The sequence below is a fragment of the Pristis pectinata genome, chromosome 20, assembly GCF_009764475.1.
Source record: "Pristis pectinata isolate sPriPec2 chromosome 20, sPriPec2.1.pri, whole genome shotgun sequence".
Lineage (NCBI taxonomy): Eukaryota > Metazoa > Chordata > Chondrichthyes > Rhinopristiformes > Pristidae > Pristis > Pristis pectinata.
In genome coordinates this window covers 12,191,576-12,218,398 of record NC_067424.1, presented here as the reverse complement: position 1 = coordinate 12,218,398, position 26,823 = coordinate 12,191,576, and the positions used below count along the sequence as shown (strand labels likewise).

The 26,823-nt window shown below is 39.5% G+C and overlaps 1 protein-coding gene across 3 annotated transcripts in view; it reads left to right on the top strand.

The window, feature by feature from the left end:
* cttnbp2nlb (CTTNBP2 N-terminal like b) overlaps nt 1-8,662 on the top strand; it is a 62,938-nt gene extending 54,276 nt beyond the window's left edge. For 2 of the 3 annotated variants that reach the window (XM_052034849.1, XM_052034850.1), the window contains exon 5: nt 95-8,662. In XM_052034849.1, the coding sequence (XP_051890809.1) occupies nt 95-1,813 (1,719 nt within the window). In that variant the 3' untranslated portion in view covers nt 1,814-8,662. The remainder of the gene's footprint in view (nt 1-94) is intronic. The other variant, XM_052034848.1, reaches the window with a different exon arrangement.
* The last annotated feature ends 18,161 nt before the right edge of the window (nt 8,663-26,823 follow it).

Here is a 26,823-nt window from a genome sequence, read left to right as displayed (position 1 = left end):
TATCTACAGAAGAAAATCTTCAGAATGGGGGAAATACAGATTGTAGCAAAGTAATTTTGTTTCTCTGTTTCTTCCCCAAAATGCATCTGCGTAGCTGGAATTTGAAAAGTCACAGGTGAAGAAAGTGGAAAAGGAGCAGAAGAAGGTGTCTGCACAGTTGGAGGAAGAACGATCACGGCACAAGCAGCTGACCACAGTGTTGGTGAAAGAATGCAAAAAAGCAACCAACAAGACGGCAGAGGAAGTGCAGAAAGCTGCAGAACTAAAATTAAAGCTGGAGAAAGAGATGGCAAGGAGCAGTAAATTAGAAGAGGAGTTGACCATTGAGAAGAAACGAGCCTTGCAGAAGGAAGCCCAAATGGAGAAGCAGCTGTCGGAGTTTGACACAGAGAAGGAGCAGCTGAGAGCAAAGCTAAACCGCGAAGAAAACCAAACACGAGTTCTCAATGAAGAAGTGGAACACTTAAAAAAAATTATTGAAGAGCTTAGAAGTGGAGCAGAAAACTCTATTAAAGCAGCGGGGAATGAAGCAAGCTTACTGGTAGGCTTGTCAATAGGGGTTGGGTCTAATAAAAGCAAATCGTGCCAAGTAGATTTTCCACATGAGGAAATGACAAGCAGAAGTGATGCAAAACCAGGACTTTGCACATCACCTAAACCATCAGCGCTTTTTCCACATCTAAATGGGCATTGTGGCACGCTTACATTTAATAACAGTGGTGATCAGTCAACTGATGACAATGAAACAGATGGTCTTTACTCAAATGAAAACAAACCCATTTCTCCCACTCCAGATCACGTCAGTGAAAATGGAACTGCTACTGTGACCACTGGTTCTGCACCACATTTTTCAGGTGGAAGTTCACTTTCTCCAAGCAACACAGTAAACTCATCAGCCGCCTCTTCAGTATCTTCCTCCCCATGCTCATCCCCTGTGTTGACGAAACGACTAATTGGTTCAGCAAGCCCCACCACTGGCTTTCAGTCCTCCTACCAAGCTGGGCTGAATCAAAGATTTCATGCTGCTCGATTTAAATTCCAAGCTCAGGCAGAGCAAGATCAACAGACTGGTGTCTTACAGAGTCCTCCCCCAAGGGATCTGTCACCCACTACCTTGGACAGTTCAGCTGCCAAACAATTGGCTCGTAATACTGTGACCCAAGTCCTTTCTAGATTTACAAGCCAGACAAGTACCCTTAAAACTACAAATAATTCCCCGTTTGGTACTGACTATCGGCAATTAGGCACATCAACAAAGTCTCCAATTAGTGATGCCAATCATTCACCAACCTCTAGCAAAGTGTCTAGTCCACAAAGTCCACTGGTACCTGGAATAAAATCACCAACAACATCAAGGGTGGATCGAGGAAATCCTCCACCAATTCCTCCTAAAAAGCCTGGCCTTGCACAGTCTCCCGCTTCACCACATCCACTGGGGAGAGCATCCGCGGATGGTGGACCAACGCAAATCGGGCTTGCTGCTAAAAACGAGTCGAGTACTTCCAACTCTGCACAACCTCAACGGTTCTTTAACTGGCGTGAAACAGGGAATCATGAGGATGTTTCATCAAAATCGTCTTTGGACCCTGGTGCAGTGATGAGCTCAGAGGATGGTACTGAAGGTGCAGTTCGTGTTGTGCCAGTGGGGACGCTATCTAATGAACCAAATCCTACAGCCTCCATGAAGCTTTCAGCAGTTTCCATGGATGTTTGTAACACCACAGTGGACCTTCCAAACACTTGTGGCATGGATAACAGTTTGATCACACCATCCAATAAAGAGATCGATATACTTCTACCAACCAATAGTTAAGCTGTGTAGAAATCAGATGTGAGTTGATGCTTTTTTTCCTCCTTCCAGATAATTGCAGTTTCTTAACTGCAGTTTATTATTTATAGTGCATTTTGTATTTGTACAATATCTATTTTGCCCTACATTATTTTACAAACTTTAGTAATTACTGTATTGTAGGTTCATGCTAGTGTTTTATATTTACCTTTTTGTCCTTATGTCAAACACACTGATTTATAGGTTAAATGGGAAAAATTAACGAAATGTATAAAAATCCAAAAATCCCATTTAATAAAAGACTTTTCAGTATTAGCAATCATCACTTAATAGACTGAATCACTGAATGTTCCCCAAAGTGTTTCAGAATTCCATAACATATTAGAATGGTGTTTTGTCCATTCACCATAAACCAGTGACAATGACTTTTATTTGTTTTCACTACCTGTAACATATAAAGTTACAATTGTGAATTGTACATTGTGAAACTAAAGTGGGAAGGGGTTAGAAAAGGAATGAAAAGTATATAACTTGCAAATCTGTTTAGGTTCATTTTGCAGCCCAAGCCAGCTTTTACGTGAGGAATAATGACACTGATGGGAAATCCATCAGGTATGGTGAGGTTTCCCTCTGGCTGCTGCGAACAACCTTCTGATGACCACTTATAATGGTAAAAGAGGGATGGGATGTGTAATAAGTAGAAGATGGTGGATCTGAGAAACATCTGATAACTTATTTCCTTGTCATAATACTAAAATAATTCAGCCTTCATTATTGTATTGCTTTGATGCTCTGAGAAATAATTATTGTGGTAGTAATTAAGAAATGTTTTTGCTCCTGCATTGAGTACATTTAAGGCCTTTAAATGTAATATAATCATGTAATGTAATATAATTGACGTGAAGACGTCAATTAAACTATATATTTATAACATTGTATTATCTTAGGAGTGACCCTAGGAGTATTTGCAAAGGTCACCGGTGGTGTTTGTTTTTCATCTGGGAGTTAAACTACTAGAATAGACCTGTGGTTTATGTCTTTTAATGCTGTAATCCTCTGGTTTGATTCCTTAATTGCCAAGGATCTGCATATCATGTCAGAAGGAGTTATGAATACTTTAGCAACAGATTCAAATGCTTCTTTGATTTGCAAGTAGCACAGACAAACAGATTGCACAATGATCAAAACAACATTGTTCTGTTTTACGCCCCTTAGCTAAGGGATCATTAAACTTTATTCATAGTCAGTTAAACTACTTGCAGTGTTCAGTTGTAGGTCTTTGCCATGCAGATTTTGAGCAATTATATACAGTAATAACATCCTTATAACTTCCAGTGGCTTGTTTAAAATAAATGTTTAGTTTAGCTTGAAACATGCAATAACCAGTATGCATTAGGGAGATGAAATCTATGGTATGCACAAGGCATGTACAACATCAAGTATAAGAAGATACTAACATGTTTATTTTTACTGAACCTATAAAACAGTATTTCTTTAGTTTTTTTTCCTTCCAATACCTCGCAATGAAAATTGTGTATCTATTCACGTGGGGTCTTCTTATTGCCATGCACATTCATTTAATTAAAATGGCAGCAGAGGCTTATTCCTGGATCTCTACCACAGCAATGAAGTTGGACTTTCATCAGACTGCCCAATGGAATAGTGACTTAAGAAAATGGCTTTGCTTACCTGCACCCCCCACCAATGCAGGAAACAGATTAATCTCCCACCATGATTGGGATTAACATGGCAAACCAGAATTTAAATAATGTCCAAATTTGACAAAGTATTAATTTCAGTAATCTAAATGACAGCTTAGATGTTAACTGTTAGATTGGCAGCAGTCATTTTAAACACTGGCTAGAAAACTACGGCACTGAGATGTGATCCATTGAGAAATCCAGCAAGAAGTTATGTTTTGTACTAGGTTTGTTCCTTGTTCCTTGTTCCTTCTTCCTGCCAGTCTCTGAGCATTATGCAATTCAAGGTAAACTGTCTGGTGGAACTATTAAAATGGAAAATTTGGAAATGTTATAGCCTCTTTTTATACCTTGCACCTATGGCTCAAAGGTCTTGAGATGAATTGAGTTGCCTTAAAATATGATAAATGTTAATAAGGTGCAAGTAATAGCCATTTTGTGCATAGGAGGAATCCACAGACAGCAGTAAAACAAATGTTCTGTTAACTTTTTTGGATATAACATTTCTTTTAATGCTCAATATTCTGGAGGCTGCAAAGACTATGCACTTGAGACTCACAAAAGGCTCATTCAGCCATTTAAACTCTGAAATAAAGGGCCTTCAATTGCCATTCTTGCCCAGTCCTGACTAAACCTTGGGGATGAGTCATTTCTATGAAGTAGATAGCAACCTTTGGTATTTCTGATGCCCTTGGAGTCTGAGGTTAATAGATAAGGAGTTGAGGGAACAAAGTAACATTGAAGCATTACTTTTCCAAAGAAGAGCAAGTTCTTAAAATGTCTGAGACTTTTTTTGTTTTTTTTAATGATCTATTCTGCAGCAATCATTTTGCAATCAGTTGACATCAGGAAACTAGCAGTTTGGACCTTAATGGTATCATCATCTTGGAACATGAACTGCAGTTGTGGGAGAACCAGAGGATTTTATGTCATCTCATCCTGCCTGTCTTCTGGCATCAGCATTTATCAACTCTAAGGGACACAACACCCAACGGAACCGTATCCCAACTCACCTTCCATATTCTTCCAGCCTTGTTTAGCTGCAGAACCATCTTAGATCAAGGCCTTTCGGATCACATAATACTCTCAGTTAACTTGCTAACTTCTGGGATGTGTCATCAAATTAAGGTATTGCCATGTGAAAGGAAGCAGAAAAGAAATCCTTTACAATAGCACCCCATAACCTGTGAAAGCATTATGATAAGTGAACAGAAAGTTTGTGACTTCAAATTGACTTTGCTCTCTGTGATTGGTGTATTCCGGGTCCTTGAACATTGCAACTATACTACTACTGCTTTATAAGAAATTACACATGCTATTCCCAATGGAACATTTTCCATGATGACCAAAATGTGACTAGTAATTTAGATGACAGAATAACACACTATTACTTGATGCATAGTCAACTTTAAGCTATCAATGTTCTGGTGTATTTTTTAAAATTCAAGGGCACTTTTCTAAAATAATTTTTTAGTACTTATTTTTGCAAAGCTGTGTGGGCTGTCTGATAATGACAGTGAAAGTGAATTCAGAGAGGTAATAGCACTGTGTAGTGTGAATACAACACCCCAATTAATGCAGTTGGCTCTCTTTCACACTGGATGCTGATCAATAGCTTCTAGGACTGTTTGCTGTAATTAGGGAAGCTACAAAGAATGCAGCTGAGGCATTGCCTCATTTAGGTATACAAATATTCTGTTGACAGTAAATCTGGAACTCAGCAAAGGAAACTAATAGTAGAACAAAAAGAGGTTGGGCAAATTCAGGACTATTTTCAGGAACTCCTTTGTACTAAGAGATGATCATGAAAATGATTGAGGGGGAACTACAGACAAGTTAATTGCAGATTATAAATGATATTGAAAAATTGACAGTTCCAGTATAATTTTAAATTTGTGGAAGTGTTGATTAGTAACTGAAGAATATGGTCAGTATAATACAGTTAACAATATGTATATTTATAAGTAGACCATGGAAATGAGTTGTAGTACAGTGAAAAGAACACTTATGATATTGCAAGCCGCTGGAATAAAGGTTGAGCAGTTTGTGGAGGTTTTTGGAATTGTGTTTTAATGATGCCACAAGTGTTATAAAAAATGTTTTCTTTAAGGATTTTTGTTTTAAATTTTGCTACCATGCTGTGACAATGAATTAAGGTGGTATGATGTAGGTGAAAGAAAGGTGGTGGATAGCGATGTAGGCTTGGGAGAAATAGGGAATGATGACTGATATGAAACAGGGCCTTCTTGTTTTCTGCAATAAATTACACTAATTTATGCTAAATAATTAATCCTTTGTAGTTATTGACAGGCTTTTCAGAACAACAGTGATTTCCACAAATAACACTTTGCAATACATACCAATTATTAAATAGAATGAGAAAGGCAACCCAAAAGATGTAAAATATTTAATTAATTTTTCCCTACTGAAGGTAAACTGGTTTGATACAAATTTTCACCAACGTATTAAATCTGAAATGAGGAGACTTGTCCATCTGTGTTTCAGCTGTTCAAAGTTGAGGCTAAAGTACATACTGGATACTGTAAAGGATACTGTTGCTTGTGCTGCTTTGAGTCATTTTAAAACAAATAGCATTGTACATTTTGGAGTTTAATGAATGTTCGAATGGCATTAATAAAGTACTGGAATTCATTTTAAATTAATGGTAACTCCTTGGTGAGCAGAATTCATGAGGTCTTGCAAGAGTTAAGACGAACCAATGAAATTGACCCAACCAATATCTTCCAAAATCGCTGTAAATTATTCTTTTGAATTGAATTAATTCATCCAATTAATTAAATCTAACAATGAGGGCTAAGCATTGTGGACAGAATGTGGATTCTTTCCATTATCTGTGAAGCAAGTAATTTTATGATTCTTGTAAACCTAATTACTTTTTCAATACTTCACAATTACAGATTGCTTCAAGTTAATTTACAGAAGTTACTTTAAAATAAATCATGAATTATAATTTTTGATAAGTGGGAAGAGAAACGAGCACTCAATTGAATTAAAAATGAATATTAATTACACTGCATTTAAAATCTACTGTGACAGAATACTGAAAGAGGGTTAAACCTGCCCTGTTGCTTAAGTCTTGTAGCATATCTTATCAACTGCATCCCACTGAAAACACTAAAAACTTGAAACTTGAAGCAAGTGAACTTTCAAAGTTATCCTCCTCCCTCTGCTTTGCCAGCTAACAGTTTGCAGAGGTTCTTTTAAATAATTATTCCTGAGATTGCCAAGAATGCTCTCTCTATTCCCCTTCTCACAATATTTTCTAAAATTGATTATGTAAGTCTTTTTAAATTTTTAAATAGAGTATTTTCTTCTTTTACATGTGCTCAAGGTGCATGGACTAAAACAAAATCAATAGAATTACACAAGTTAAACCACAGTGCAAATGTAATTTTGCATTTTCCTGTACCGATATACATTTTAATTATGTTGCATATGTAAGTAGATACATTTATTTAAACAAACAAGCAGCTAACATAAGATGCATGTTTGATGAATGTTATTTTAAGAGAAAAATAATTCCAAATGTCTATTTGAAATTTTCTAATCTTTGTGTTCCCACCCCAAAAGCCAGCTCACTTTCTTGGAGTATATATATATCTATGGGTATCACTTCTGGAAAATAAACTTTACTGATACTGAAGGCATTTGTACTGAAGCTAAATGCTCTAATGACAGTAAGACTGGTTAAATATGTCAGCTTTCCCACTCATCATGCGATTAATTTCATCTTCTGTATCAAACCAATTTATTACTGTCACAAATACAACAAACTCAGCTGATAGATTAATGTAGCACACATATTAATTTAAGACTAAGACAAAAGCCACAGCTCAGAAACCTACCTGAAGTGTATCAGATGCAATTATTTATTACTAGCTGCTTTATATTTGATTTCTACTGTAACTGCTGGGGCATTTTTTGTTTGGGAAAAGCTAGATAGAACTGCTTTGCTCTTGTAAGTCAGAACTACTCGTGCTTTGAGGGGTATGCGTTCATTTTTTGTCTTAATTTACTAAATAATTAATATGTTAATCACATGGTTTTTAAGAAGTAAATTTTGCTGCATATTTTTTGTTGAGATTTGATTAATCTTATTCCATATAGTGCTGTTGCCAAGATTTGTTTGCCACACCACATGAGTGTTGACAATCTAAATATTTATCGATTTCTGCATTCGGAAAGTGATAATCAAAAATTCTTCAGCATTCCCAATTTGCATTGTTGTTTGTGAGTAATTAACAAATGGGAAGCTATTTAGCATCCTTTCTGGGTATTGAAGAGTACTGAAACTAACTGATTATCTGTAAATTTCATTTAGGAACCACTAACTTGGTTAAGGCTGGGGTAATTGAGCTATATATAGGCCAGGAATGCCCCACGTATGCCCTAAGTTATCTAATTGATGTCAGCATTATAGAAGCTTTCTAATCTTCCCCTAAGGATTAAGTTACCAGCCAGGAATCCTATTGCTCAGTGTTCAGCAATTCTTGATAACCACATACAACAATTTCTGTGATGGGATTTACTCTGAAAGTGATGGCCGGTTTGGGTGATGTGGGAGGATGCTGATTAAACCGTAAAATCAACAAGATTCATACTCTTAAGAGGGGCAAGGAAAAACATATTGGGGGATAAAAAGAAGTAGGATATTTGTCCTGTATGGCAGTGATAAATCAATATGTAGGTTGCACTTAATATGAATCATTGTACTTTCTCATTGGCATTTGCAGTAAATTGCATTTTAACATTGCTTTCAGTTTTATTGTAACACTAATTCACAGTGTAACATAGTGTAGTGCCTCCCTCTCACTTCATAATGATTGGACCAATTAGTATGCTAAGTTTTAAAACATTCATAGCAATATATTTTTAATAATTTATAAGCTATAAAACTGTTTTTGATACAGTGGAATTGGTATTTTTTCCTGACTTTAAATGTACTGTGTAACTAAAATGCATGTAAAGGGGCGATTCCTTTTTGTATTTCATTTACAAACTTCTAAATCCAAAGCTGCTCTATCTAATAAGATTTTGTTTGTACTGCTGGGATATTTCAACTAATTCAAAGTGCAACTTCTAAGTGCCTTTTGAATCTGCATGTTGTAAATTTTAAAAAATGTATAGGAATTGCATATATTCACATTTGATGGTAATTGCCATTAATAAAAATAGAATTCTTACCAAGAAGTCTTGCATCTTATTTACTTTATTTAGTCAACAAGGCATTTAGAAGTCAAAAAATGAATGTCGTTTACATGGTGGAGATAACTGGCAAGCACCCACTAGTTAAATGTAGACCTTCTCGTGCTTGGACTTTGGTTTCTCTGTTGTGACCATATGTCTAATATGGTTAATTAACATTTATAGAGGGTGACCAGGGCAATCAGGTGGGTAAATTAAGCTACCCTTTTTTTGACGAGTTTCAATAGGATTAGAATGGGAAGTGAGGTTCATTATTTGAATTCAAAGCTTACATAGGCTAACTCCTGGAATGAGAGGGTTGTCCCATCAAGAGAGGCTAGACACTTTGGGTCTGCATTCCTTGGAGTTCAGAAGAATGAGGGGTGACCTTATACAAACACACAACATCCTATGAGGGCTTGATGGGGTAGTTGTGGAGTTGTTTTCATGAGTTTAAAAATGACAAACAAGGGGACACAGCTACAAAGTAAGGGGCTGTTCATTTAAAATGAAGTGCTTAGAAATTCCTTCTCAGAGAGTGTGAATCTCTGGAATTCTCTGCCCCAGTGGTTGGTGGATGCCAGATCATGAGGAATTTGAGTGTTATGGAGAACAAGCACAGAAGAGGAGTAGAGGCCAGCATGGATCGGCCATGATCATATTGGTGAACTCTGATGGAAGTGTGCATATGGATGTAAATGTGTAGTGGAGACAAAGTTTTGCTGTTTTCACACTGCCACTGAACCAATGGCCAACACTGAGAATAAACATTATTATTACTATCTTGAAAAATTCATGAGAAAATTTGCATTAAGTCAGGTCTTCTGAAACCTTGGCATCCCATGTATTTCATTACCTGAAAAGTTCTTTGGGACACTTATTTATGAAAGGTGCCTTTTTTTCCCCTCAGGTCAAAAGATAAAGGTAAAAGGAGGACCATTAATTGCAAAATCAGATTTTTGGTTTTGATTTGCACTTTTAATCTACAAACCTCTGGAAGCCCATTTATTGTGAAGTATAGAATTGTAGTTGTCAGAATTGCTAACTTTTCAGATGGTGTAGATTAGGCACTAGCTTTTCATCTTTGTGCCTCAGGGTTTAAGCCATAAGACTTTTCTGGGAAAAATTCCACATAAAATGAGTAGGCAACTTAAATCTTTTTCCAAGTACATGCAAGCACCAAACGCTGCACCTAATCCAGCATCAAATTTATACACTCTGAGATGATTCCACACTGGTTTAATAGGGAATTTATTTGAACTTAAGATGTTTAATGCAGAGCATTGTTTACTAATTACAACTAACTTCCCCTTTGGGAACACAAAAAGCTGGAGGAAGAGCTTGGTGGTGTTCAAATCCACACACAGCAAACATACAACATAAAAATCAGATGCTGAAAAGCTGAAATAAAATCTGAAAATGTTGGAAACACTCAATAGGTAAAGCATCTATGGAAAGTGGAGGAGGAAAGAAAAGTTGGTTTTAAATTACAGAGCGAGTGGGAGGTTGGATAGAACAACTACCTCATAGGGTGAGGCCAGGGTTGCCACATGGATAAGCTGTAAAGGTCAGCTGGTCGATGGGTTAATGGGACCAGTTAGAGAAAGTGAACAAAAGCAATGAAATTGGGGTGATCAAAGAGTGATCGTGCAAACAAGGAAGCTTGAAAATTGCCAAATGCTGGGCTGTAGTATGTGCCCGGCAGGTCAGACTGTGCTAATGGAGAGAGGAAAAAACTTGAGTTAATGTCACAGGTGGATGACTTGCATCAGAAATGGCCAGTTCTGAGTTAACCAAATTATAGGATTTTAATATAGAGTCTGGAAGGCTGCAACATGCACCGATAGAAAATGAGGTATTGGATGCGCTTACCTTGGATCTCCTTGTAACGTGCAGAAGGCCATAGACAGAAATGTAACATGTGAGTGTAATGAAGAATTAAGAAGGTGGGCAATAGGAAGTTCTATGTCTCTGCTGTGGAGTGAATACAGGTACCGTGTGAAGCAGTCATCCACTTGGTTTCTCTAATATTAAGGAGATCATATTATGAAGACTGATTGCAGTACCTCCAGATAGACGAAGCGCAAGTGATTTGCGCACCTCCGCTCTCAACCCCTCTCCTCCAGGACAGAGCAAGGATAGAGTCTCCCAGGTCCTTACCTTCCACCTCAGCAGCCTTTGTGGTCAATAAAACATCTGTCACCATTTTGGTCAGCTTCAACAAGATTTCACCACCAGACACATCTTCCCCTCCCCTTTCAGGATTTTGGATGGATCCACTTCATTCATGACCACCTGCTCCACTTTTCTATTCCCAGCAACTGCTTTCTTCCCTACATCTCTCGCACTTTCATTCACGCAATTGGCCTCATTAACCTGACAACTAGGCAGTATAGATGCTGCCTGACCTGAGTGTTTCCAGCAATTTTGTTTATTTTTTCAGATTTCCAGTACCTACAGATTTTTTTTATTTTCAGTGTAGCAGTTTGCGTGGTTATTCTGAATGGTGCTGATTCCACATCACAATTATAGAAATAATTCAACTTATTTGTGTGTAATTATTGAATAACCCATGTATAACTGAGGAAATGCTGCCCTGTTGAAGTTACCAATCTTTTAGATAAGATTTTAAACCAAAGCTCCTGTTCCCATTTCAAGTGAATGTAAAGGACCCATGGTACTATTTCAAATTGAACTCCCTCTTGTGCACTGGGCAATATACACATTGCTGTTTGTGGGATCTTGCTATACATCTGAACAGGCTGCAACATTTATTAAAGCAATAAGAGTGCATTGCAAAAGTAATTTGTTGGTTTTGTGGTGCTTGTGCTTATGAAAGGTGCTATCTAAATTCAAGTCCTTTTCCCTCCTGGTTTTATGAACTAGTATTCCAGAACAGGATGACTCCAGATGGTCTCCCGTGTTTTAAAGGAAGTACAGTTTCCTCTGGTTAATGTTCGTCACCCAGCTAACCAAGGTCAAGGCAACTCTCACTCACCTCACTCGACACCTTGCATTGCTGTGAGCTGATCTTCCAATCAGCAGCAACTGCAGTAATTTCTCTCTTTTAAATATAGTAAACTAAAAATCTCAAAAGAACAAGTGTAAAAAAATGATTGGTAGGGAGTACAAGTATCAATAAAATTGAATAAATAAGCTTGTGTGGGGATTGTGGCAGGTTCTATATATTCCTCCACCTATTACTACAAGGCACAGTTATGCTGAGTAGGGAATGAGATATCAGCTGTTACAATTGGCTACTGTGAAGGGGTGCTGAAAAATGAGTTCCCGTGAAAGGTCATTTCCTGGACCACTAACTTCAGCTCTCTCTTCCTCCAGATGCTCCCTGAACTGATGAGCATTTGCAGACTTACAAGAACTTCGCATAGCATCCATTCACCAATTCAGAAAATACAGTGAATGACGTATTGCCTACTCAATAAACAGCGATTCCAAAAGACGATGATGCAGTTGTAATAAACACTTCTTTAGAATTCGAAAAGAAATTAATATCCAAACATTTCTTAGTGGTGGGGTCCCCTTTAACAAGGTCCTGTCTTAATTTTCACAAGATTAATTAGCCGCTCCTGAAAAAACACAATCACAGCAGAGAATATGTTTTATTAGTATATAGCAACGTGTACTGCAATCTCTCCTCTCCGCTACCCTAAGAACATAAGGAGGATTATGCTATTCAAAAACATTCAAAGTTTCTGACAGCATTGTCTGTCAGCTTAACTTGGGGCATGGTTTAGTCACCTGTCTGTGTTTCTCAGCTGTTTTGACGCTGTCCCTCGGACTCCTACCCCCATCACTCCAAAAAAGTACACATGACAGTATTTGCATGTCTAAGGCCTCTCCTAATCAGAACCAGCTTGGTTTTGGTCAGGAAGTTGATACCAACAACCTGCATGAGAAAAAGCAGTATTTACCACATAGGCTGGTGATAAGAGCAGGTGCCTCACCATTGATGAATAACTCCAGCCAATTACCGGTTTTAATATGTGCTGTGGAAAGATGTGCTGTAGAATTCCATTTGTTCCAAAAGGAATTCTAGACAGTAGCAAAAAAAACCAATTCATGGTTAAATGGTCCAGCCTCCAAACACAAATGACTAAATCTATCCTGTATTTGGTGATTCATATATTTAGCATTTTTGTGACAAATGTTACATTCTGTCTCATAGTTTGTAAAGGACATTGTGCTGTTTTTCTTGGAATTTAAATCTCTTGAAGTTAAAATCTGTCTTTACACACCACCACCAAGGACATTGGAATCCTGTGCAGCAAACACAATTCAACTGGGGCCATTCTCAGGATCAGAGCTCTGGAAGGATGAAACCAAAGAATTCTGATAAATTTGGCCACTTTGCTGAAGATTTGTTTATGCTGTGATGTTGCCGGCTGTCTGGGAGGAAGTGTGTGGAGGGATTACTGGTGTGGTAAAGTAATGATGCAAACAAGGAAATGGCCAATGTTTGGTCTTATTACCTGATTTGGCATTCTTTTAAACTCCTAGTAATCTATTTGTTCCTTTGTGGTCAATGCAAGTTCAAAGCTAAAAAGGTAGCAGAGTGAAAAGTACCAAATAGAAGGAAATGAGGAAAGAATTGTAAAAATTGTAATTAGAATTAGTTTCTTGTTTGTAACAAAGGAAGAGACAGAATGTATTATTGGGAATTGGAAAGCATACCAAATCCAGTAGGAAGACTGTTTGTTTTGTCTCTGTTGTATGAAATATGAACATGAAAATAAGAAAAGGAACAAATTCTTCCTTCATTGGGTTAATGTAGTGCACCACTGCAGCCTAGCGGAGATCAGTTTACTCTACTTAAGGGACTCTCCCTGACTGTAATGCTGGTCTACCAACCGTTTCAATAATCAGCTTGGTGAGCAGATGGTATTTTTGGGCTCAGTCAGTTATGCGAATATATTTGTCAGTGGTCATCAACACTCATTGGTTGAATGAATAAACTGAGAAATTAGGCAAACATGAAGTTGTTCAAGGTGAAATTTATTTATAGAACACACGGTATGCAGAAGTGAAAAGACAGCAAGTTGGCAAATCGCATAAAACTTAACCACCGGAACGGAATAGCCCTTACTGTAGAGTCCAATGTGTTTACTTTTATAATCCATCATGACGGGATATGTATTTGGAGCACAATTCCTTAGAGAATATCAGCCAGATTTGCTAGCAGACAAAACTGATTTTGTCCAATGTAGCAGCATATATATAAAGCCAATTGTGTTGAGGTAAACAAGTAGACAGGTGATAACAATCTGTAGACACTGGTGGATGAAGTTGTTAAGGTATGAGACGCGAGCTTCCATTGAACCTTTCCCCACAACGGGCTTAACGACTACTCATGACTCAGAGTTCAGTTTGCATACATTCACAAACTCTGTGGATATCCTAATAACAACGTCCCCATCTTTTATTAGTGGACAGAAAGAAAAAAAAATGAAGGGCCAGCAAATCTACCATTGGGTGAGGGTAACTACTGCTAGAAATGTAGTCAAGGTGGACTCTGGAACATGTTACAATTTCCAGTGAGATGCACTGACTTATGGTTGATGCTATCTTCATAGCGTTTTTTGACTATTATAATTTCAAAACATAGAAAACATCCTGGAAATTGTGACTGGTGATATTGGAAAATGAAAACAATGACATCCTTCTGCTGTTCCAGCTCTAAAGAAAGAAAAAGAAACCTGTATCTATACTGCAGTTTCCATGGCCTCTGGTTATTCAAAAGTATTTCCATCTGTTTAAGCGTAGTCACTGTAGTAATTAAAGGAATGTGGCATCACATTTGTGCATAGCAAGATCCCACAAACAACAATGTAACAACAGGATCATCTGTTTTCAGTAACGTTGACTGACAACCCCTGGAGAGCTGTTTTTAGAATAGTACAATCACATCTTTTATATCCACTTGAGAGGCCAGGTGGGGCCCAGATATAAAATCTGCAAACACTGCACCTCTATCTGTGCAGCACCCACTCAGTCCAACACCAGAAGTGTTAGCCACTGTGTTGTACTCAAGTCTGTGGAACTACAACCTTCTGGCTTAACAAGCCTTACTGATCAGGGCAGGGATTGGTACCTGAAGCTTTAACCTATTAGTATTGGTGTTGAAGTTATGAACAGAGGATTATCATCCACTTGATACACCAACAGTAATATCAAGGCTTAGTTATTAAAACTTTGATCTTCCCTCTCTAGGCTCCCATTCATCTCAAAGAACAATAGTTAATGGAGGCATGTGTTGTAAAAGTTAGTGGTCTAAGCCTCACTAGCATTTCCTCCTTCAAAGAATGTTCCTACACTGATTCAGAAACATTCTGTTCATACTGCAAGTGATTAGTGAACTTATATATCGAACTAATACCCATGCCACATATAGCATCTTCTTCAATGTGTCTAAATTGGGTTTGTGGATTATTCCTGATGTCTGGTTGGTTGCTGAGCACAAGCTGAAGAGGTGAATCAGCTTCTTAGGGGAGGAACTATATTCTCTTTAAATTGCATGTTCTGACTGTGATCCACATTCTAAGGCTCCTTCTGATTCCCTCACGGTTACTTTTACAGGTACAGTACCATTTATTGGATGTGTGCTAAGCTATTTTGAAGTGTCTAGCATCATTAATAACAGAGGGAACTGGTTTGAAAATCTCTAGTTAGGAGTGTGTGGGATGCCCTGTGTATGTATTTGAGATGCACAATGGGACAAGTTAAAACCTAGTTGTCAATTAGTAGTTCTGTTGTTCTTGTTTTATGCTTCTACATTCCACTTTCTGCTTTTCTGTTTGTTATTTCTTTATAGCTTTCTCCCATTCACATCACCACTGACCCTACCTCCCCTCATTCACCCATCCCAGGCTTAAAGGCAAAGACTAGCACGGATAATATTGCTATTCTTAATGTGTGGATCTGGGCACTGAAGCTCAGCAAAGCTGTTCAACTGTCAAGAAGTATCTCAGCCAAGGCTAAACCTACCCTTGCTTCATGTGCATAGGCATACATGCCATTAGGAGCGGAGACTCGGGCTACTGTTGTCACTCAGTTGTCTGTGAGGAAACCAAACACCTTCCTACTCACTAATCCAATAAGAAGCCAATGGCCTACTCCTACTCGTGCAATGGGAAGCTAATGGCCTTACCTACTCACTAGTACAGTAGGAAGCCAAAGCTCACTCCTACTCACTCGTAGAGTAGTAAGTTATTGGCAGTTCCTACACTGGTATAGGTGGAAGGTCACACAAATGCTGGATGTTTGAGAACAAATGGAGTGTTCAAACAGAGATACGTAGATGTGGAAATTCTGTGACATTTACAGAGTTTGTGTTCCCTATGTGACTGAATTACAGAAATCTGGGACCAAGGCCAAGGAGTACCAGGTCCACAGTTTTCTTTCTGGGTCCTTGGTGCATATGATGCACACAGGCACAAAGGTACCTGATTTGTTCAGTGCATTCAGTGAAGTTCAATGCATGACTGCATGCTATTTCTGTAAGTTTCCTTAGTTTCTGCATTGTCTGGCTCAGGTCATTCCTGCAGAACCAGGCCTCTCTAAAACTTAGAAATTTCTTCGGCAAGTCCCCTTTAAGTTAACGCTTTGGTGAGCTTAAAGGGGATCTTCCTAAGTAATTCCAAGCTACTGGAGTCTCAATAAGAAACATGCCGCATTTGATGCTCTGCTTCAGAATACCACCACCCAGCGTCCAATACGTGACCCTAAGCTAATCATAATATCAACCCAGCACTGGTTCATTGCAATCTCCAACCCTCAAGTTGTTGTTCTTAAGCAGGAATCAAGAATGACTTGCTTCCATTCTAGTTTAGTGGGTGCTGAGATGGCTGATGAGAACATGCATACACTTCTATAGAGGGGGTGGCTAGATAGAGAGTTTATGAGGTAGTGCGTTCCTTCCACTACTTATGCAGGACTTCTGTGTACACCAAATATGTGGCCACAAGGTTCTCTAAACTAAATGCTCCTTCTCCACCAGAGATTCCCAGGAGTTAGCAGAGACATTACATTACTTCAAGGAAGCTTTGAGCACATCCTTGAATTTTTCCCTCTGTCCAGCTGGTAGTCTCTTCCTATAACACAGCTGCGAATAGACTGTTTTGGGAATCAGGTGTGTGTGCTAATGAAGTGACCCACCCAGCATAGCTGACAGAATGTAATTAAGGCTTCAATACTGGGGATGTTGGCTTAGGAGAGGATGCTGATGTTGGTTCACTTGTCTCCCACTGAATTTGGAGTATATTGCAGAGACAACATGGTGTTTTTTTCAGTGCCTTGGGATGGCTGCCATTGGGAGACTTACACAACCCTCCAGATCCTGATCTTCTCTTGAACAGTTGTCCCCACCACCCTGGATTCCTAGGCTGACTTTCCCTGCGATGTCAAAAGGCTACAGCCTTTTACACTCACTCATCCCACAATAGTAAGGTCTGTTTTATGACATGCCACAACTTGGACTTCACGCACATTCGAATTTTGGAGCGCAGCCTCTTGGAAAAAACATTAATTTGCCTGCTACATGCACACTGCTCCAGGATCCAAAGAATTTGTATGGTAAGGATATCAGGGGACATGGAACAAAACAAACCACCTCTCCCCACAAAAGATCCCCCTGATATTCTTCTGCATTCACAAATGCAACAGAGATGTACATAAGATGACATTATGATATTTATGACTCTAATAATTTTTCCCCAGCTTGGAATTCTGAAATTGTTGTGTGATATCAGTTTTGTGAAAGGAGAAGGACAAGTCCACAAGGGCGTCGGTTCAGATGGGCAACACTTTGAACGCATTTGGTACGAGACATTTTTAATATATCAAGTCTATTCTGGTGTTTATGCTCTTCGTGGTTCCCCCACCAACTCTGAGCCCCACCCGTCTCCCAGCCTTTCTATCCAACACCATCAGTGTATATTTCTATTCCTTTATCCCTCATTTGTATCTAACTTTGCATAAGTTTATTCTGGTACTTGTTTCAACTACTCCATGAGGTTGAAAGTTCTCACCACTTATTAAAAAAGTTTATCCTAAGTTCCACATTAGATCTATTTGGGACAAATAAATTGGTATTGGTATTGGTATTGGTATTGGTTTATTATTGTCACTTGTACCGAGGTACAGTGAAAAACTTGTCTTGCAAGCCGATCGTACAGGTCAATTCATTACACAGTGCAGTTACATTGAGTTAGTACAGAGTGCATTGATGTAGTACAGGTAAAAACAATAACAGTACAGAGTAAAGTGTCACAGCTACAGAGAAAGTGCAATGCAATAAGGTGCAAGGTCACAACAAGGTAGATCATGAGGTCATAGTCCATCTCATCGTATAAGGGAACCGTTCAATAGTCTTATCACAGTGGGATAGAAGCTGTCCTTAAGTCTGGAGGTACGTGCCCTCAGGCTCCTGTATCTTCTACCTGATGGGAAGAGAGAATGTCCCAGGTGGGTGGGGTCTTTGAATATGCTGGCTGCTACACCAAGACAGCAAGAGGTAAAGACAGAGTCTAATACAATACAATGTAATACAAAAATCTAATACAAAACTCAGGATAAACTGTTTTAATCAAAAGGTGGTGAGAATTTTCTACCTCATGGGGTAGTTGAAACAGGTACCAGAATACACTTTATATTTCTATCAAATAATTCTGGTCTCCTCCACTTACATTTTCTCTGCAATATTCTTTCTAATTCTTCCACAATGTAAAACCTCTACCTGTCAGCCCAAAACCTTACCTTTTATAAAAACTCTCAGCCTGCTGCCTGGTGAGTGCATCCTCTTAGTTCTTGCATTGTCCTAGTAGATCTTTTATGCACTTTTTTCAGTGCCTCTGTTTCATCTTTAATAACACAAGAGACCTGAACTTTTGACATTAATCGAGTCTGGTACAACCAATGGATTCTCTGGTTGAGGTATATCTTTGGCAACCTTTTCTTATTTTGGCTGCTGAGAATAACAAATCTTTTTGTGGTCTTTCTTCAGCTAATACGGATACCAAATTCTCCCTGTGGGAAATAATTGGGATTGAACCTGATCCAGAAGATCTGGTGACCTTCTGTGTCCAACCTGAATGGAGAACACATCGCCAAAAGTACATGCTTCCTTTAATAGCAGAAACAAAAAAGTTGCTACATGCAAATAACAATCGACTTACAGCCACAGGAAATAGTGCCAGGATTTCTAGAATGGCAGATAGAAATTCTAGGGGAACAATGCCTTTAAAACAATTCGTAATATCTACTAAAAGCCCTAAAATGAAAATAACAAAATCCCCTTCCATGTTTACCACCAGAAATAATGATGTGCATTTATCTAGCACTTTTAATGTGTATAAACATCCCAAGGTACTTCATGGGTGTTTTATCAGAAAGAAATTATGCACTGCTGCTAAAAAGCTGAGGGAAAATGTAATGAAAAACCACAAGTCAAACATCACTGGAAATATTTCAGCAATTGTTACAAAGAACCCTGGGGCATCAGTCATTAGAAACACCGTTAAGGGGCCAAGAATGACTACTGCTAGGAACTCCCTGGTGACTTCCACTAGAAGTAATTGGATTGCTGCCATCAAGAATACTGATGGTGCTTGGGTAACCGTAGCTAACAACCCGAGGTTAAACGTCACTAGGAAACTTTCAGCAACTGTCAATAAGAACCCTGGGAGAATCTCTGTAACCCCTTTGGTAGCTTCCACATGTTTTTCAAGAACAACCAATCAAAATCCTTTGAAGATGGCCACTGAAAGCCCAAGCATGACTATTAGTAGCAACTTTTCAACAATTGCCATTAAAAATCCGAACATGTTCCTCATTAAAAGTTCTACAAACAGAAACCCAAATAACATCATTAAAAACACTTTCACTGTCACCATTCAAACCCCCAACAAGAGTGCTATTCAGAAACCCAGCAGGAGTTACTCTGGAAGCATCAACTGGGCCCCTAATCGACTATCTAAAATGATCACCGCTCAGTATCCCCATGGGAAGGTCTCTCAAAAAACCAGAAGGATCCTTTATCAAAAATCCAACAGAATTGGCATTAAAAGTCACAGCGGGAGCATTATTCAAAACCCCAGAAGAAGCATCATTCAAAAATTTAGCAGAAGCACCAATGAAGAAATGAATATTATCGCCATTGAAAATCCCAACAAAAACATCATTCAAAAGGCCGAAGTGCACATCATTAGAAAATGTGGCAGGATGGCCACTCAAAATCCTACCATAAACAGCATTGGGAATGTCAACATTATTCATATTAAGAATCCTTTTTAGACTCTCAGTTAGAAGACAGAAACAAGACTCAAGATATTATATTTTGCATTTGCATGTGATTGATTGATTAATTAAGCAGAATAGAATCTAGTTAATCCGGGGTTTATTAAATTGCCTCCTCTGGCACTATTTAATGAGTAATGGAAGATTTTACATAGACTTTATTGAAGGAAGCAGCTTGGGGGGAGAAGCACAGCAAATGATAGTCTCTCCAAGAGTATGACAATTAATTTACACATGGGACAAGGTTTGGGATTAGATTTCACCAGGATCTGTTTTCCACTCAACATGGCCTCTATTTTTCTTCTGCTTCTCAGGAAGGAAGAAGTTTTATTCATGTAGCATCTCAGAATGTCCCATAAATCAGTGAATTTTTTTTTACCCATAGCAAGCTCCCAGAATACAGCATGAGTTAAGTGACCAGATACCAGCCCTGATTTTAGCCGTGGGGAAAGAATTAAAATCATTTCAAATTCAGCAGTAGGAAGCCCATGAGATTTGACACTTGAGGCTGATTAGTATAGATTCTGGCAATCTCCAATCTGAAACATAACCATCGCTGATCAGCAGGCAAGAGTGGAATGTTGGGAAGCAGGAGGTGGGTGTTTGAAATGGTCAGAGGAACAGGGTTGACATATATGAACCAACCATGGGCTTCTTCAGGTCCAAGAATCTGCATCCACCAGCTGCCAGCTTCCATCTGTACATCATCCATGAGTACAACATGAGTGCACACACAAGCGCTCATTGTTCTTCAGCAATCAAACTTACATAAGATAAGATATTTTTTAAGATATTTATTTATTAGTCACATGTACATCGAAACACACAGTGAAATGCATCTTTTGCGTGGAGTACTCTGGGGCCAGCCCACAACTTCCTAACCCGTACGTCTTTGGAATGTGGGAGGAAACCGGAGCACCTGGAGGAAACCCACGCAGACACGGGGAGAATGTACAAACTCCTTACAGACAGTGGCGGGAATTGAACCGGGGTCGCTGGCGTTGTAATAGTGTTACGCTTACCGCTATATTCCATGGCCCACTCAAAGGCATGTGTCCAGGTTCAGAATGAATTCTCAGTGGAAAGTGCTACCCACAGAAGTCATTAGTTAATGCCATTTCTCAAAGGATGGGTAGTCACCCTCAGGTGAGCTACAGTGTTGGAATGAACAATTAGGATGTTGAAGTCATGCTTCGAATCCCTTGATGGGTCATAAGGTCATAACAGATGGAAGCAGGTGTGAACCATTCAACCCCTCCACCGCTCAACGATATCACTGATCTTTCATCACCTTGTCACATGCCCACAGGTGGCACTTTGCAATACTTATCTGCAAACGTGGCAGACAAAGTGGTTGCCTGCTGTGCATTGCTTAACTTCATTCAGCAGGAAAAACTGAGCCTCGGCACCATCAAATGGAATGTGTGTGGAGATGGGCAAAGTGGACAATCTCAGTCAGGAAATTCCTGGACCCTTCCCTCATGGGACAAGCAGAAAGAGCAGCCAGGGACCAACCGATGTTTCCACTGACGATGACCTGCAAGATCCCAGCACTCTCTATCCCAACCTAATTGTTACGTGAAAACGTGGAAAGTAATAGCTGTTTCCATATCTTGATTTTATCAAGAAATAAAATTCAATGCTTCATCTTTACTTACTGCAAGTTAATTATGCTAAACACTGAACATAGTAAAAACAGTTTATAACAGACATTGTTGCTTGTTACATTTTTACTTGTTGCTAATAAATGATGCAAGACAATTGTGAATGCCCAGGAACTTTTACTTGACATTAACACAGGTAGATTCTGTAAGTGTGAAGAATATTATTTTAACATCATTTATGCCATCAAAACTTTATGTATACCACTCAAGCAAAATTACTACCTAACAGCATGGCAAACGCATGGATGACAACAAATAAGATAAGATAAGATTTCTTCATTAGTCACATGTACATCGAAACACACAGTGAAATGCATCTTTTGCGTGGAGTGTTCTGGGGGCAGCCTGCAAGTGTTGCCACGCTTCAGGCGCCAACATAGCATGCTCACAACTTCCTAATCCATACGTCTTTGGAATGTGGGAGGAAGCCTGATCACCCAGAGGAAATCCACACAGTCACGGGGAGAATGTACAAACTCCTTACAGACAGTGTCCAGAATTGAACCCAGGTCACTGGCTCTGTAATAGCGTTACTCTAATCGCTACACTACCATATGGTATTTACAGTGATTTTGTACCATCACATGCATCCTAAAAAGTTGTTAACGGGTGTGTCTAGGATGTTGGAGCCCATGAGGGAGAGTGGGGAGTCCACTGCTTCCTGGTCCTTGCCTTTCTCCAACATTCAGTCTCAAAGTCTGCTTGCATTCCACATTGCTGCAGAGTTCAGAGCCAGTGGGCAGTCTGAGTGTGTGCTCATATCAAGGGTAGGTAATTTCTTTGTTACCTGTACTGTAGAAGCACCAGCTGTTTGACTCTCCAGGTGTCCATGAGAATGCCGGTGTATGGCTGTACACAACCTCAATCAGTCCCTTGATCAGCCACACTTCACAGTCCATCACAAGGGTCAGATGCCCACAGAACATCTCATTCAAGTCAGTAACTGCCTGTGCAATGGATTTGATGCAGTCTCTGTTACTTTGGGTGTCCAGAAAGTCTCTCAGCTGTGTTGAACTAACCTTCTTCCAGACTAACTCACAAGTGCTCTTGGGAGAAGTGGTAATGGCCTCCTAGGGAAGACTACTAGAAGTAGCGCAGACGGGAGAAGGAGAGGTGTTGCACTGGGCCTTGTCACACTTAAGTGGCTCTTCTAGGTCTGTTAATTCTGGGTGTGATGGCTACCCCCTCAGCATCAGCGTGTGCCCCCCACCCCCCCCCCCCCCACAATCTCCCTGAACTGAAGATTCACACAGTTACCCTCCAAACATCAGAAGCACCTTCCATGCATGGTCCCCTTAAACTCCATATAATGTCCATCTGCAGCTGTCTCTGTAATTTAGGGACAAGAACATGACGATTCAACTATTAAGGAAATGCATGCAATTCACAAAGGTAAATCCTTTAATTAAGGCACATCTCTGAATCAAAGTGATGGTTTCACATTCTTTATACATATTGCAGCCAGTTTGTAATATGTGATACTTGGCTCAATGCAGTATGCAATAGACACCAAGGCACAGTGCTAGTACTTATGCCCAACAGCTGTAAGACATTTCCTTCAAAATACATTAGCTCCCTAATAACAGCCAAACCACTGCCAGTCTCTGGTTTCTCATGGACGTTATTGACCAGCTTCCTCTGAAATATACAGTATGTGGAAAACATGGGTGGAGCATCAGCAGCTTTTGCCAGAGTGCAGGGCAGAGAGGCTCTGCTTTACATAGAAATGTTTAAACTCAGACTGCCTGTGTGAGGGCTTTGAATTTCTTGTTTGTGTTGAGCAACTCCAAAATTTTCCAAGCTGTTCTGCTCACTTCTCTTCATGTTCCTGAAGATCTGTTCTGAAAATATTTACCATAGTCAAGAGCATATTAAGGTCTCAATCGCTGACATTAAGAGTTCTCCTGAGACAGATTTGTCTTCCTTCTGTGGTTAGGTACAGATCCTATCAGAAATATTTCTTTAATTCCTTCACCCATTATAAACCTTACATGTATACGAGAATTTTTTAGCTTTTTTTTAATGTTAGGACATTCCAAGAGTCTATAAAAATTACATGAGCCCTTTACACTAGGCAAGAATATAACTTGAAAATGAGAAACCAATAGCAGTTCACTGATGGAAATGTCCAACAGGTCAGCAGGTTTCTGAGACTTTTCCTGACCCTAAATTACATCGTGAGTACTAAACATTTATTGTTTTAAACACATTACAAGTCTTAAAATAGAGCTTCCATTCTTTGAACCTGGTTAAAAACATTTAATGAAATAGCCAGAACAGTTAAAAAGGATATTAGAGTTCAGGAGGATAGTGTGCCTGAGTGAGCAGAAAAGGGACAAATTGTGGGGGTGGCTTTAAACACAGTCAGAAGGCCACAACAAGTCCAGATCACATATTCTTCAACTTGTGTCGACCCCATTGCTCATGAATCACTGTCAGAGGTTTGACTAGGACAGGGAGACAGGTGACAGGGTTCCGACAAGCACCAGATATGGGCAACCTGCTGCTCACCAGAGGATCCAGGGCACAGGCTTAACTCGCAGTCAACATCTCTGCTAGTACAACACTGCCTCGTGTCATGGGGTGAGATGTGAAACATTTAAGATAAGATATCTTTATTAGTCACATGTATATTGAAACACACAGTGAAATACATCTTTTTGCGTAGAGTGTTCTGCGGGCAGCCCGCAAGTGTCACCACGTTTCCAGTGCCAACATAGCATGCCCACAACTTCCCGTATGTCTTTGGAATGTGGGAGGAAACCGGAGCACCCGGAGGAAACCCATGTAGACATGGGGAGAATGTACAAACTCCTTACAGACAGTGGCCAGAATTGAACCCATGTCGCTGGCACTGTAAAGTGTTATGCTAACCGCTACACTACCGTGCCTGCCTACCCTTCACAGGCAAACTTCTACGAACTGAGATGTGACCATCGTTCTTTTAATGAACCTGATAGATCCTGATCTAAATGATGATGAGTTTATTTTACTGCTTTCTGAAGGCCAAGAAATCATACGAAGAAAGTAGAAGCAGTGGTTGGGGTTGATGCTCAACCCTAGACTTCCTCAATTCACCTGGTTATTGAACAGGCAACATGAAGAGTCTGACAACACTGAATGCAGGCACGATACCTTGAGGACTGTGTGTTTATGTCTCTGTATCGCTGATTGTTGCAAATTAACCATGTTTATCAGAGTTTGAATTTAGAAACAAAGATTATAAGTCAAGGTTGCATGCTGCAGGGAATTCCCTCTGTAGTAAGACTGTGTCGCCGCATGAGAGATACCCCTCCAGCGCAGTAGTAGCCTTGAACAAAGCTCCTCTAGCCATGGTATTCCAGGGTCAGAACTGACATGAGAAGAATGCCTTCCCTGTCCTCTCATCACCCCTTCCACCATCACAGTGCCAGCTGTGCCTTATTTCATTGCACCCTGGATTCTGGGACCGTATTTGAAAGATTCAAGCCCCTATTTAGGGACGTGAACAGGTAATTAAGCTGATGCTGGAGTGAGTGTTACAACTGTTAAAAGTGCCAGCTTTCAGATGAGAAGTTTAACTAATCTCTGTCTGCCCTTCTTAAGTGTATGTAAGTGACCACATGGTGTTATTTTGGGGAAAAAATGGAAGGAACGTTGTCTTGTATTGCAAGTTCTGCAATAGACTGCAACTTGCTCTTCGCTCCAAAGCAATTTCCGTGTCTCTTTTACCTTGCTGTTTGAAGAAAGGTCATTGACCTGAAATGTAAGCCCTGTTCCTCTCTCTGCAGATGCTTCCTGACCTGCTAACTATCCCCAGCATTGTCTGTTGATATCCTGCTTTGGTTACGATGTGCTTTGTGAAGTCTTATACAGCAGTACAAAAATGCAGTAGTTAAAAATATTGCTGGGCCATAAACTCATGGTTATCATGAACAAATCAGTATTATTAATAGTGCCTCTGTCACTAAACTCCAGTCACCACAGATCAAATTTCTTCCATTTTAAAAAGAAAGAAAACTGTTATAGCTCTATCATGCATACATGCACAGTAAGGCCAAAGTCTGCATGCCCTTTGATTGCCCAGAAGAGACACTACGAACACATTTTCCAACATCTGTTTCTCTAACACTAATGCACAGTAGCAGATGCAGAAGATGAAGCTGTATTCCATTGTGTCCAGTCCCATTATCATGCTGTTTTGATCATTTTTCTTGATTACATTAGAGTGTGAGCATTGTTCACAGCTCTCTACAGTTGCTGAACTTTATTTTTAAGATAAAAGCACACGAAATAAATCACTGCTTACACATTTTAAGTTTGCTTGTAAGTGCCGTGTGTTTCTATGTACTTTTACATACATAACCTTTCATTTTCTCTGCTTTTCTTCCGGCAGAACCAAGGTCTATTGCCCCCTCAAGGCTCTCATGACATAAATTCCAGGGCCCTCCTCAGTGTTCCTTTAACCACTGGGAGAGGAATTGACCTCTTCAAGGCCTGTTAAAAGGGCATTATTATTTTCCCCCAAGTTCAGATGCTGCCATGTGGAATACATCGCTGGCTCAGTGACACTAAAAAAAATATTCATTCGCTGTTCATTTTCTGAGATATCAGCTGAGTATGAGAGATGTGAGCTATTTGTCTCAGATTCATCTGGAATCAGCTTCATGTCCTGTTTTTGCTTTATGTACGCTGTGTGCAAAGGTTCAAAATATGAGAACTGGATATCAAGAAGTTTATTTTATGGATCAGATGCACCAAATCCAGCAATGGTTGCCCAATAATGATTGGGCAAGGAAGACTTAGAAATGTGTGGATATCTTTATGTCCATCATTGACCAGACTTGAATGTTGTGTACTAGTGTTCTTGTCCACAATAGGAAGCACACTACCCATGCTTTCTGATGGATAACTGCTTTCAATTAAGCAAAGTCTTGATTTATAAATTCACATACTTGTTTTCAAATATTTTAATGGTCTGGCCTCTCCCAACACCATAAACTCTATTTGGGCAGTGACTTGTTAAAAACAGGAAGGATCAGTGGCACAGCTTGTAGTGACCCAGGTTCAATCCTGACCACCAGTGCTGTATGTGTGGAGTTTGCAATGTTCTCTCCATGACTGCATGGATTTCCCCCAGCTGCACCAGTTTCCTCCTGCATCCCAAAGATATGTG